At 34.7% G+C, this 13,173-nt stretch overlaps 1 protein-coding gene across 6 annotated transcripts in view; it reads left to right on the top strand.

Annotated features, from left to right (window-relative positions):
• RTKN2 (rhotekin 2) overlaps positions 1-13,173 on the top strand; it is an 80,101-nt gene that overhangs the window by 1,548 nt on the left and 65,380 nt on the right. For 3 of the 6 annotated variants that reach the window (XR_007145493.1, XR_007145492.1, XM_047826313.1), the window contains exon 2: positions 5,640-5,836. Coding sequence is in view for 4 of the 6 variants with exons in the window: in XM_047826313.1 (XP_047682269.1) it covers positions 5,640-5,836 (197 nt within the window). In the remaining 2 variants the exon portion in view is untranslated. The remainder of the gene's footprint in view (positions 1-5,639; positions 5,837-13,173) is intronic. The other 3 variants (XM_047826315.1, XM_047826316.1, XM_047826314.1) reach the window with 3 other exon arrangements.

The raw sequence follows: 13,173 nt of genomic DNA, 5'->3' as shown, positions 1-13,173 counted from the left end.
TAGCTACATGGAATGAAAGTAAATAAATATACATAAGAACTGGGTTATTTACATGTGAGATGGTACAGTAATATTTAATGATTTCATAGGCAGTAAGAAAACCAAGTAATTGAGTTGTGGAAATTGCTTGTGTTTGGATCTTGGATAAAAATTGCAAAATAGTAATAGGTTTCAATCTAACAGGAATATTGAGGCTAAGAGAATTTTATATTTGACTAACAGTGATTTCTTATTTGCTGTATTTCCTCTGATATTAGTGAAACTGCCACCTAATAGGGATAGGACCAAAGATTCTGAGGTGGTCATAACACTAGTGAAACATCTACTGAAACCTTAGAGTCAGCTGTGAGTACTCGCAGCATAAAGCATTGGCTTTGGAGTCAGATTAAGGTCAAATCCAATTCTGCTTGTTGAACAATCTCAAATAAGTTAACCTGTCTTTTCTAAGTCCTTGGTTTCCACAGTTGTAAAATGGGTAAAATGCTTATCCTAGAAAGTTGCTGGGAGTTGAGAACCTTTTTAAAGTACTTAGCATAGTACCTGACACTCAGAATGTGCTTGAGGGAAAACTTTTTCTTACTATCTTTTGTCCCATTCATCTGTTGGGGCAGCCACCTAACCTTTCTTACAAACTTTCAAGCTTTTGAAATCTTAATAAAAAAGAAATTCAAGAAGTAATGCCATTGATGCCGGCAGGCTGGTTCAGGGATCCAGAAGGGGTCCCACAGGACCAGTTCTTGGCTTCCTGCAGGATGGAAATCACATGTGAGCCAGCAGGAGGTGAGTTTATTGAAGATACAGAGAAAGCAGTTACAGACAAAAGTTCAGGAGACTCCGAAAGGAGAGGAGCATGAGTCTTGTCTTCATTCGGGGTCTGGGGGTTTTTACTGAGGATGATGGTCTAGTGTACGTGTCCTCTCAGGCATCTAGGAACCTGTTAGAACAAAGATGAGGGCCCAGGTATTATTGCTTGGAGCCAGGGGGTCTTGGCATTGAGATGTCTAGTGCCAGTGGTCTGGAATACACATATAGTAGCTTCTTCCATCATTCTCATCTGGTTCATCCTTAGATGTTATCTATTCTAGACAAATCATTAACTCCTTGTCCCTTACAAGGAGGACATGCACTATTTTCATTATAAGACATGTGTAAAGTGGAGTGTAGGGGCAGGTAGCAAGGATAGAAGCAGGAAAAGGAGCAAAAAGCATATTTTAATGGAGTTCTTCAGTTTCCCTGTCTCACTATCTCATTGTAGTAAACATATACAGAAACATGGATTTAAGAATTCTTTCTCTAATACCATTCCACAGAATAACCACTATTAACAGTTTCCAGACTTTTTCTGTACATAAACAATTCCTTTTTTTTTAAGTTTTTTTTTTAAGTTTATTTATTTACTTTTGAAGTGGGGGCAGAGAGAGAGAGAGAGAGGGAGCTATAGAATCCCAAGCAGACTCTGCATTGTCAGCATGGAGCCCAATGTGGGGTTTGAACTCATAAACCATGAGATCATGACCTGAGCCGAAACCAAGAGTCAGAAGCTTAACCGACTGAGCCACCCAGGCACCCCTGTACATAAACAATTCTTAAAATACACACAATTTCTTTTAGAAGGATGTATGCTATATATACTATTTTGCAGTCTTCTCTTTCACCATGGTCTCTTAACTAACACGGTTTAACTATATCCATTAGGTGGGTGATATTTTCTATCTGGGTTACTACAGTTGTCTTGCAGCAGCCCAGCTTCATTTATTTTTAAGTCAGTGCTTAATTTCAAAATTAAGTCCATTTTCAGGGGAGCGTGGGTGGCTTAGTCAGTTGAGCATTTAACTCTTGACCTCAGGAATGTGAGTTCAAGCCCTGCATTGGGCTCCATGCCCAGTGTGGAGCCTACTTAAAAAAAATATTAAGGCCATTTTTTTTGCACTTCCTTTGTCCCATTATGCTCTTAAAACCTGGTATCTTTCTGTTTTCTACATAGTCTAGATTTGCACTTCTAAATCATTTCCCTGTTTCATTTTTAGCCTTGCCCTGTCCATTTTTATCAGCCTGACTAGGTATCTACATGATCAGGACAGTACCATAGGCTTCTGTTTGACTTGATTACAAGGTAGCTCATATTTAGAAAATTGAAGGAGAAATGGCAAGAGGAAGATTTCCCCCCACCCCATTCTTCCCCACCCCATTCTTCCCCACCCCATTTGCTCTTTCTGGAGACTTGCTTTCAGACACTTCTAAGAGGGATGAATACATGCTTTTGTCATGGGTCCTAGTCAGTGTTTACTCTGCCATTATGGTTGAGGCAGCAGCAGTCATGATTTTAGCTCCCTGCCATACCGCTTTGGGGTTAGTAAGCACCATCACTGAATGCTCTATGCATGCCCTCATTACGTGATCATTGTTCTCACTGTGCATGGCACATCAGCTCTTAACCCCAGGAGCACTTTGCACCCCTTACTAACTAAAATTAAGTTTTTCCACTCTGAAAAGACTTTCTTGGCTGCAGTAGTTATCACTTGACCAGATGGGTTTCCCTGTATGTGAAGTATAGATGTGTACTAAAAGAAGTTGCATGGAGAACAAAAAACGGGTAACACCATACCTCTTTTTTTTTAAACCCCAGTACATTCAAAAGCATACATATGCTTAACAATTCACCCCACTCATGTCAGCCCTCCCAGATCCACATCTGCTCACTGTAGAATAGGGGAGGTAAGGTCATAGTTTACTATGTATGTTAATTTGGCTGAATTAAGGATCAGCAAACTATTTCTGTAAAAAGGCAGATAGTAAACATTTTCAGCTTTGTGGGCCACATGGTCTTTCTCGAAATTACTCAACTTTGCCATTGTAGTTTGAAAGTAGCCTTAGATAATACAAATGGGCGTGATTGTGCCCCTGTACAACTTTATTTACAAAAACAGGCATTGGCTAGGCTATAGTTTGCTGACCCCCACGCTATTAGAATTCTAATACTAATATCTGTTAGATATATCTTATTAATTATTAATAAGAATATTAATATTGATATTAATATTAATGAATATTTAATCTTACAAATAAGGTGATTTAAAAAACAAGCCTTAACTTTGCATTTCATTTTTGCACTATTTCCCAAGCCTCTATAATTTTATAGTCTTTATCAAGTGATGAAGAGAAGACAGTCTTCATTTACAAGATGGAAACCCTAGAACCCAAACTGATTCTTTAATGTGTTTGTGGCCACCTACTGGTTTCTTAAGGTTGTTGCAACTTTCCAGGTCACTGTGGAATTTCAAGTACTACCGCATATCTCTCCCCTGGCTCTACATTGAGTCACTGGAGGAACTTAAAAACAAAACAAAACAAAACAAAACAAAACAAAACAAAACAAAACAAAACAAAAAAACCTCAGGCTCCACCTCCAGAGAGCCTAATTGTTTTGAGGTGGGTCGTAAGTTCAGATGCTTTTATAAAAGGCTCTTCCTCTACCAGAGGTGATTCTCATGTGTAGCCAGCTTTAAGAACCACTGTGCTGGTTCAGCTGGCTGCCTCACTGTAACATTTAAAAAGCAAAATTGAATTTAATGGCACCAGATGGTATTTGTTTATATTTGGGTTGTGGGGTAAAACTATTCATCTTGCTTCAGGTTGCCTCCTATGTGTGTGCTCCCCAATACTAACCAGCTTGACAGAGCTTAATCTTAGAGACATATGGGTCACATAGATAATTCTTAAAATTCGTTATTAATTACATTAAAGAAGAATTTACTTTGGGGCTGACAAAGTCATACAAAGATGAAATGGAGTTGTTGAGATTCAGCCATGTGTAAAGAAGGAAAACTAGCAAATGACTACATTTATGTAGTGTACCAGTTTTGAGTTCTACCACTAAAGAAGGTTTTTATGTGGTAATTACGTGATGTAATTACAGAAGGTAATTAAACAGATCTGTTTTCTGCATGTGAATAGTATATTTGATTGATTTGGATAGTCAAATCATCTACTATAGCTTCTCTTAAAAAAATTTTTTTTTAAATGTTTATTTATTTTTGAGAGACAGAGAGACAGAGTGTGAGCAGGGGAGGGGCAGAGAGAGAGGGAGACACAGAATCTGAAGGAGACTCCAGGCTCTGAGCTGTCAGCACAGAGCCCGACACCGGTCTCGAACCCATGAACTGTGAGATTATGACCCGAGCTGAAGTTGGGCTCTTAACCAACTGAGCCACCCAGGCACCCTTATAGCTTCTCTTTTAGCGTAATTTTCATTGACTTGCCCTCCTAACTTTTAGGTTTTCTTTTTGAAAAGATTGTCTTTTTAATACCTGGAACTTTTGTTATTAGGTTCCAGTTACATTTTTTATATAGATTTTGATTCAATTAAATGGTAAATTATAGCATTCATTTTTTTTTTTTTTACCACAGAAGCCAGGATAATGGTCACTTTACTTTTAAAAATAGACGTACTAGAGCATTATTGTGTTTGTAGTTTAGTAAAGAGTATATCTAATGATTTATAATTGTTTAAAAAGCCTCTGTGAGTTTCAGCTTCTAGAATTCTATTGTCACATGTGTAACTTGTATATAGAACGGGCCACTACAAGATCATTGTATGGAATAAAAGACTTTCAGAACTAAAATGATTTAGTAGTTTCATGGTGACTCTTTAAAATAAACAAAAATCCAAAAATATATTCTACATCTCTGTTCCATCTGATAGCTAAAGCTTTGGACATTTTTTAACACAGTGCTTTCCCTCTGTAGCTTCTGAGATTTTATTGACTTTGTTTACCATAGCTGCTAAACCTCAGTCCCTTTTCCAGCATCTGCTCCTTTCCAACATCTGTTTTTCCTTGGTTAATTCAGTGTCATCAACCACATCTTGCTATCCCACAATACAACTTAAATAATATGTACATGTGCTATAATATTCACATTAGTTACTATACATATTATTGTATTCATTTCCTGGACTGTCCCTTAACAAATTACCAAAACTAGGTGGCTTAAAACAATGGAAATTTATTCTCTCATCGTTCTGGGGTCCAGAAGTACGAAATCAAGGTATCTGCAGGCCCATACTCCTGCTGAAGGCTGTAGGAAGAATCTTCCCTGCCTTTTCCAGCTTCTGGTGGTTGCTTGGTAGTCCTTGGCTTATAGACTCATTACTCTCATCTCTGTTTCAGTCTTTACATGGAGTTATCTCTGTATGTCTCTCTGTCTTCACATGGCTTTCCTATAAGGACACTAGTCATTGGGTTTAGGGCCCACACTATTCCAGTATGACCTCATCTTAACTAATTACATCTACAAAACCCTGTATCTGAATAAGGTCACATTCTGAGGTTCTGGGAGGACAGGAATATTTGGGGGACACTATTCAAACTTGCGAAGCTATGCAAAGAATATGTAATGTTTCTCACCCTTGTTTCTGTTGTGTTTCTCCGCTAGATTGTAGACTTCCTAATAAAGCAAGAAATTAAGGTTTTGCAAACAGCATTTTTGAATAGCTATATTTTTTGTACTATCATACTTCAAAACTTTGTTACTTTCCCAATATGTTATAAAATCACTAGCACATTTTTACTAATAAAAAGAAATGTTATAATTTTGGATTTTTGCTATCTTTAAAAAAATGCTTTTCTCTTTTTTTTAAGGACTGCAGCATTCAAGAAAAAATAGATTTAGAAATTCGAATGCGAGAAGGAATATGGAAACTCCTTTCTCTGAGTACTCAGAAAGACCAGATCTTGCATGCAGTTAAGAATCTCATGGTATGCAATGCTCGAATAATGGCTTACACATTGGAGCTACAGAAATTAGAAGAACAGGTTGCAAATCAAACTGGAAGATGGTTAGTAGTATAGTTTTCCTATGGATTTTAATGTACTGAATAATTTGAATTAAGAACACAATATAAGTTAACTTTAATGGCAAATATCAAATCACCAAAGCTTTTTAAAAAATAAATACACTGAAATAGACTCTGATACTATAAACATTTTGATAGTAGAGCTCATAGTAAAGTTACTATTAAAGTAGCAGTTTTCACCAGGCGATTTTGTTGTGTTCCAGATTGTAAAATGAAGTGGTTAAGAATCAAGAACTGAGGGAATATTTTAAAGAGGACCAAGACTGATAATTAGTATATAGAAATGTCAATTTTTTAAAAAACGAGTTGCTTAAAAAATGCTAACAAAGAAGTACTAGCTGAGAGTAACGAAAACAGGTATAGAAATTGAAATGCACACCCCTTTCACATGGTGAACATAAATCCTAGACAGGCAAGCAACTTAACTCAAGGACTTGTAACTGGCTAGTGACAGAAGTTAACAGGAGGTTGCTTAGGATTTGCCAAATAATGTTACTCTGTGCTGCCATTTTGGATTGGGTCTAGAATGTGTGTATGAAATTTACATCCTATCCTATTTACAATGCCCAGTCTTGTGCTCGCTTTGGCAGCACATATACAATGCCAGGTCTTACTTGAACCCAAGAATTAGCTCAACTTAGTGGCTAGATGGGGATTTCTTTTCTAATATAAGTGGTCTTACATCACCCATCATCGATTGGTCTGAAAACTGTACTGCTAGTGAAGAGTTTCTTTTGATACGTTAGTGGCTATGTGCTGTTCATAGCACATCTGCATTAAATTCTTGAAAAGTGAGATTTTGTAAAAATAAAATGTTGATGAGATTGTGATATAATAAAGACTTGTGTACAAAGTAATATTTATTAGCTGTATTGCCTTTGGATAGCTATTTAATCTCTTTGTGTCTCAGTTCCTTAATTACTGTTGGTAAGATAATATTTACATTTTGAAAATTAAGATTATATATATTAAAAACCTAATTTAATACTTTTTACATATTTATTATTCAACACATAACAAATAATTTTCATTATTATTTATCCCTGATGTTATAAAATGAAATTATTCTTATGTCATAATTCAGGAAAATATTTTTCACATGGGCATACACTGGTTTAAGTCAGTGCTTCTCAAACTGGGTCATATAAATCACTAAGAGTACATAAGTATGTGTCAGGAGATATAAAAAGCCATAGAATAAATATGACACACCTTCTTTATTAACCGTGAATTTTTAAGAAAAAATGAGAAATTTATAATTGTGGCATAATTTGGGCTGTTCTACTCATGGAGAGAGATATATGTTCTCTTATCCTTTTTAAGGATATTCGGTCAGGAGGGGGCTGTTTCAGTGGAAGAGTTTGAGAAACACTGGTTGAAGTATAGTGTGGGACTAAACACTTGCTATTATATCATCTCTCACAGTTACATGAAATGCTCCTCTGGAAATCATATCTGTCCTCCACATTTATGTTTTTTAAATACTTATAGTGAATTATGAATTGACTATTTTCTTAATTTGGCAGTGTAACTTTTCTAAAGTTACTGATTTGTAAAAATGCTTAAATAAACTTAATCCTTATGGGATTTATATAAAAAAGATAGGAAAAAATATCTGAAACTCTCAACTGGAAATGTGCATGTTTTTCAGTTTCTTTAGAGATTATCTTCATTAGATGAAAATAGCTTTGCTGCTATACATACATTTATATTCATTATTCCTATAAAAAATTGTCTCCCTTAATTATAAAATTATTTCTTTAAAGAAACCTGAATATTCTCTATGAATTCTTTTGTTTACAATTCCATATTGTTATGTGCAGATAGAACCTGATGTTACTGATCATATAAATATAACTGGAAATTATAATACTTACCTTCTTATTACATAAAAATGACCTAAATATTTTTTTATTTCTATTTTTTAAATTTTAAAAAATATTTATTTATTTTTGAGAGAGAGAGAGAGAGAGACAGCATGAGCAGGGGAGGGGCAGTGAGAGAGGGAGACATAATCTGAAGCAGGCTCCAGGTACTGAGCTGTCAGCACAGAGCCCTACACGGGGCTTGAACTCACCAACTATGGGATCATGACCTGAGCCAAAGTCAGAAGCTTAAACAACTGAGCCACCCAGGTGCCCCCAAATGATCTAAATAGTAAGGCAAGTCTTATGATAAGTTTTTTCAATATCTTGAAGGAAGTTATGTAAATTATGCCATTTGATGAATCAATCAAATATTTACCAAATATCTACTACTTGTAGAACAATTATTAAGTACCGTGCTAGTGTGTACAAATTCAAAGAACAGAATTTGTCAAAATATGAGAATATTTGTATATTCAGAAGCCAAACATTTTACCTTTAGAGATACAGTAGTCTGTTCCTTAGCTTGGTTTTGATAGTCTTTGAGGTAGAAAAATGGTTTGCTTTTACATTGCTGCCAGAGTTAAAAGAGCATTTTAATGAGTCTACTGCTTACCATTAGTCTACCTTCTCTAAAATTTTACTATAAAATATAAACAAATTAATATAATTTTTAGCTTTGTTAAAGAAGAATCAAATCAGGATGAAATGATAGAATTGAAGAAGATCTAGTGGAAGAATTGGGTCTTCATGATCTTCGAGATCATGAAGGATGATCTAGTTTGGTTGGGTGAGTAGGAAGAAAGTAGCATTTCAAGAAAGAAAAATAGCAAAATAAAAGCTCAGGGTGAAAGATGACCATGAATTTTTTTTTTAATGTTTATTTATTTTTGAGAGGGAGAGACAGAGTGTGAGCAGGGGAGAAACAGAAAAAGAGAGGGAGACACAGAGTCCGAAGCAGGCTCCAGGCTCCAAGCTGTCAGCACAGAGCCAGATGTGGGCTGGAACTCACAAGGGTGAGATCATGACCTGAGCTGAAGTCCGACGCTTACCCGACTGAGCCACCCAGGCACCCCTGACCATTTATTATTTAAGAACAGTGAAGAGATGTGTTTGGTTGAGGCTGAAGATGAAGCCAAAGTTGAAAAGCAAAGGGATAGCAAGATTCAAGAAAGTTTAGAAGGCTAGCTAGCACGTTAACAGTTGTTAACTGACAGACTTCTAGGTGCCAGGTATGCTAAGGGTGCATAAATATCACATTATAAACTGAAAGAGGTATAAACCTTGGTTTTAATTTCCTAACATTCTTTTTGTCAATTTCTTTGTATATTCTTAGGTTCTGACTTTTGTTGTCCTCTATGCTTGCTATGTTATAGACTTTCATTTCTTATTCCCTACTTTGTTCAGTTTTTTAATCAACTTTTTATTATGAAATTTCATATGTAAAAAAAATAAGAATAGTATGATAAAAATTGTAAGAATAGTATATTCTCTACCTTGGCAGACCATTAATAGTTTACCATATAGTTCATCTACTCACCCTCTGTCTTTGTGCTACATGCACACACATACCTTTTTCCTTTTTTGTGTTGGTCCATTTGAAAATAAGTTGCAAACAACATGGCATATACATCTCAGTGGTTCTAAAAGGAGGAACATTCTACTACATAACCAAAATATGATTATCATGTAAATTATTAACAATAATTCCATAGTAATAACCTAACATTCAGTCTGAATTCACTTTCAACTAGTTGTTAAAAGAAAATCCTTTCTGGTTGTTTTTCTAAAACCAGAATTCAGTCAAGGTTCATATAATACATTTGGTTATGTCTCTTTAATTTCTTTTAATCATTTTACTTTTTTATAAAGACTCCTTGCCATTAATGCCTTGAAGAGTCTGCACTTCTAACAAATATCCTTTATGAATGTCCTGCATTTTGTATTTATTTAATTGTTTCTTATGGTATCATTGACCTTTTATCCTATTTCCTGTTTTAGCTGTACCTGGAATTTGCATCTAATGGCTTATTAATAAGACTCAGGTTAAACATTTTGGGGGCAAGAATTGTTTTAGGGCAGATTGAGCAAGATACATGCTGCCAGTGTAATGTGAAGAGATAATTGGTTTTACCACCCTGTGTGATGCAGTTTGATCCCTTGGTTTGGATGGAAGTTGGCTGATTTCTCCTTTGTGGTATAATGGTTTTTTCTTTGCAATTCACAAGTAATCTGTGGGACATTATATTCTGTTATCTGTTATATTCTGTTATCTAACTAGCTTTCACTTAGTGGTTTTATCTATTTATGATCCTTGCCTACATTATTACAATGAGGTTTGCAGATAGTAATTATCTAACCCTATTATTTTTTCTATACTTTTTAGCTACTCTTCTGTAAGAAAGGGCATTTCTCTCCTTTCTCTCCCACTGCTTCATGGATTGTTATTTATTCAGTGTATTATATCATTTATAGTCATTGATCTTTTTGATAGATAAATTGTCCCAAATTTGTTTGATGGAAGTTCCTTCAAAATGGCTTCTTTATTCTTTTGACTTGCCTCTATTAGTCTTTAAGAACTTCCTTACTTTCTAGCACAAAAAGATGACCTAGGCTTGTCTTGCATTTTCTGTGCCATATACCTGGAATCAGCCATTTGTCTAATGAGTTCTGGTTCCCTTTAATGGTAAATGATATTTTGAAATCAAGATCTGGGCACTGGGTGTGCTCATTGCTACCGGGGATCACTGCTTTTAGATTTTTTTAGTAGACATAGCTATGGGAGAGACTTTTTAAAAAATTAGGAGTTTGTGGGGTGCCTGGATAGCTCAGTCAGTTAAACATCTGTCTTGATCCTGGCTCGGGTCATGATCTCATGGTTTGTGGGTTCAACCCCCCTGTTGGGCTCTGCACTGTGTCACAATGGAGCCTGCTTGGAATTTTCTCTCCCTCTCTCTGCCCCTCACCTCATGCATGTGTGCTCTCTCTCAAAATAAATAAACTTAAAAATTTTTTTTAAATTATGAGTGTATATTGATATTTTTAGGTTTTTGTTTTCTTTATTTTATATTTGCGTCTCTTTGTTATTCTGAAAATCTTAATTCATAATAACAGTAATCCTATTTCCTTATTTAATAATGTGATTATGTAAAGTAGTTTCATAATTTTAGTATCAATATGATTACTGACCTAGGCCAGTTCAAGATTTCTTTGCAGTTTTTTTCCAGCATACAGAAATTAGAAAAAATTTCCAGTATACAAAAAGATTGAAAGACTTGTAAAATGAAGACTCATATACCCACCACCTAGATTCTACAATTAATATTTTAATTATATTTTCTTTATTCTAAATTCATCTGTTTATCAATTCATCTTATTTTTTGTGATGCAATTCGAAGAAAGTTCTTTTTGTACATGTGTCTATGTATGCGCAAACATGTATACATTCCTGTGGATAGACAGGAGACCATGATTAAAAGTTCCTTAAAGTGATCTTTTTCTTTCAGTTTCATAAACAGGGTCATCTAGTGTTTCAATTTGAGTGTCCCTTTTTACCCTTGGACTAAATTGAACTTCTTGGATATGTCATGTTTCTTTTTCCCCGACTCCCAATTAGTATTACCTACCTCTGTCCCTACTCTAAGGGGCAACCATTGTTAACTGATTTTTTTTCCACCATAGGTTTTGCCTATTCTAGAACTTAATGTAAATGCAATTGTCCAGTATGTACTCTCTTTTTTCCTTTGTCATACATAATACTTTTGAGATTCATTATGTAACTAGCATGTATCAGTGATTTTCTCCTCTTTATTGGTAAGTAGTATTCCATTGTATGAGTATACTTCCTTCTAGTGTTGACTCTTCTCTGACTTCTTCTTACTTTTGGTTGCTTGCCAGTCCCTTCAGGTAGTTGTTTTTTAAGTAGTTTTTCCAGACTTTATATTGTTTTCTGTGGAAAACATAAGAGGGGGAGGTAGAGTTTTTCTAATATGAGCTACTCTGACATACCAAAAGAGGAATGCATTTTTTATCTTGATCAGATTTTTATTTTTTCTATCTTAAGAAATATAATTTCTTTCTGACTTAATATAGTTAATTTTCATAACTTTCACAGCCTTTTAAAGTTCTCACATTTCTTTTTATCAGGGTACAAACTTTCATATATGTTCAAAAGATATATGCTATTGTTTTTAAAATCTTCTACAGCCTAGCTTATTTTTGGGCCACTTGAACTGTCTTGGACTGAAAGATAGGTTGAGATTGTTACTAAAGTTTTTCTGTCTTACCCCTTGTATATCTCCTACTTTCCGTTTTATGAGACGTTTGGTATCTTAGTGCTTGTTACACACATGTTGTCAATTGCGGCCTTTAGCATTGTTATCAAGTGTTCTTTTGTTACTGTTGTCACATAGTGCTTGTCACATAGACTCCAATTCAGGGGTTGCCTGATAACAAGATCATAATCCCAGGCATTTTTAGTGTTTGCATTTGTTTGGTTTACCTCTGCCCATCTCTTTATTTTAGCCTTTATGAATCACTTTGTTGAAGGTGTATTTCTTGTATTCATCCAGAGTTGGGTTTTATATTGTGAACCTATCTGAAAGTCCTTTAACTAGGGGATTTAATAAGCCTATTTACATTTATATTACTGATATATTTAGCTTTGACTTTGTTATATTCTTTTATGCTATGTTAACTTATGTATGTTATAATTGCGGTTTGTCTTACAGTATGTCGCCTATCTTCTGTGCTTTTTAAAATTTTATTTAATTTAAAAAGAGTTATTGGTTATAGTAGTTACTAGAACTTTATGTTAAAAAACTATATACTGGTAATTTTATAATCACTTTAATTCTTTTTTATTCCTCCCCTTAGGCTTCTACTATTTTGTTTTTCTACTTTGAATGATATCATTTTATTTTCACTTTTCATCTATGTGGAGATCAATGAACTCATTTTATTTTTCCATTTTTTCCTTCTGTACCTTTCTATTTTATTTTAGTTTAGTATTATCTTTTTCTAGGTTGTGGTCAGTTCTCCTGTGATGGAGTAGATAATACATACTAATCTTGTACTTGTGTCTCCACTTTTGTTTTAGTCTTTGATACACTTTTAAACATGTATAATGTTTACTACCTGACCTTTTGTTGTACTTTCCAAAATCATATCTTGTTTGAGGGGAGTTTATGATCTAGTAGATTTCTCAATGTGAGTATAGCTTTCTTCATATTCTTTTATCTTTAAAGTGCTTTTCTTTAGTGTTGGTCTTTAAAAGGACAGCTTGGGTGTATACAAAAATCTTTGGCCAATGCTTTCTTTCCTGGAGTTTCTTGAAAACCTCACATCCCTGTTTTCTTATAAAAAAATCTAATGTCTAATTTTCCTTGCTTTGTAAATGACTTGGTCTTTTTATCTAGAGGCTAAAAATAGTTTTTGCTATCCAAAGTCTGATAA

The sequence above is a fragment of the Prionailurus viverrinus genome, chromosome D2 (genome assembly GCF_022837055.1).
Source record: "Prionailurus viverrinus isolate Anna chromosome D2, UM_Priviv_1.0, whole genome shotgun sequence".
Classification (NCBI taxonomy): domain Eukaryota; kingdom Metazoa; phylum Chordata; class Mammalia; order Carnivora; family Felidae; genus Prionailurus; species Prionailurus viverrinus.
The sequence above is the reverse complement of the archived record's forward strand: the minus strand, read 5'-3'. Positions and strand labels throughout refer to the sequence as shown.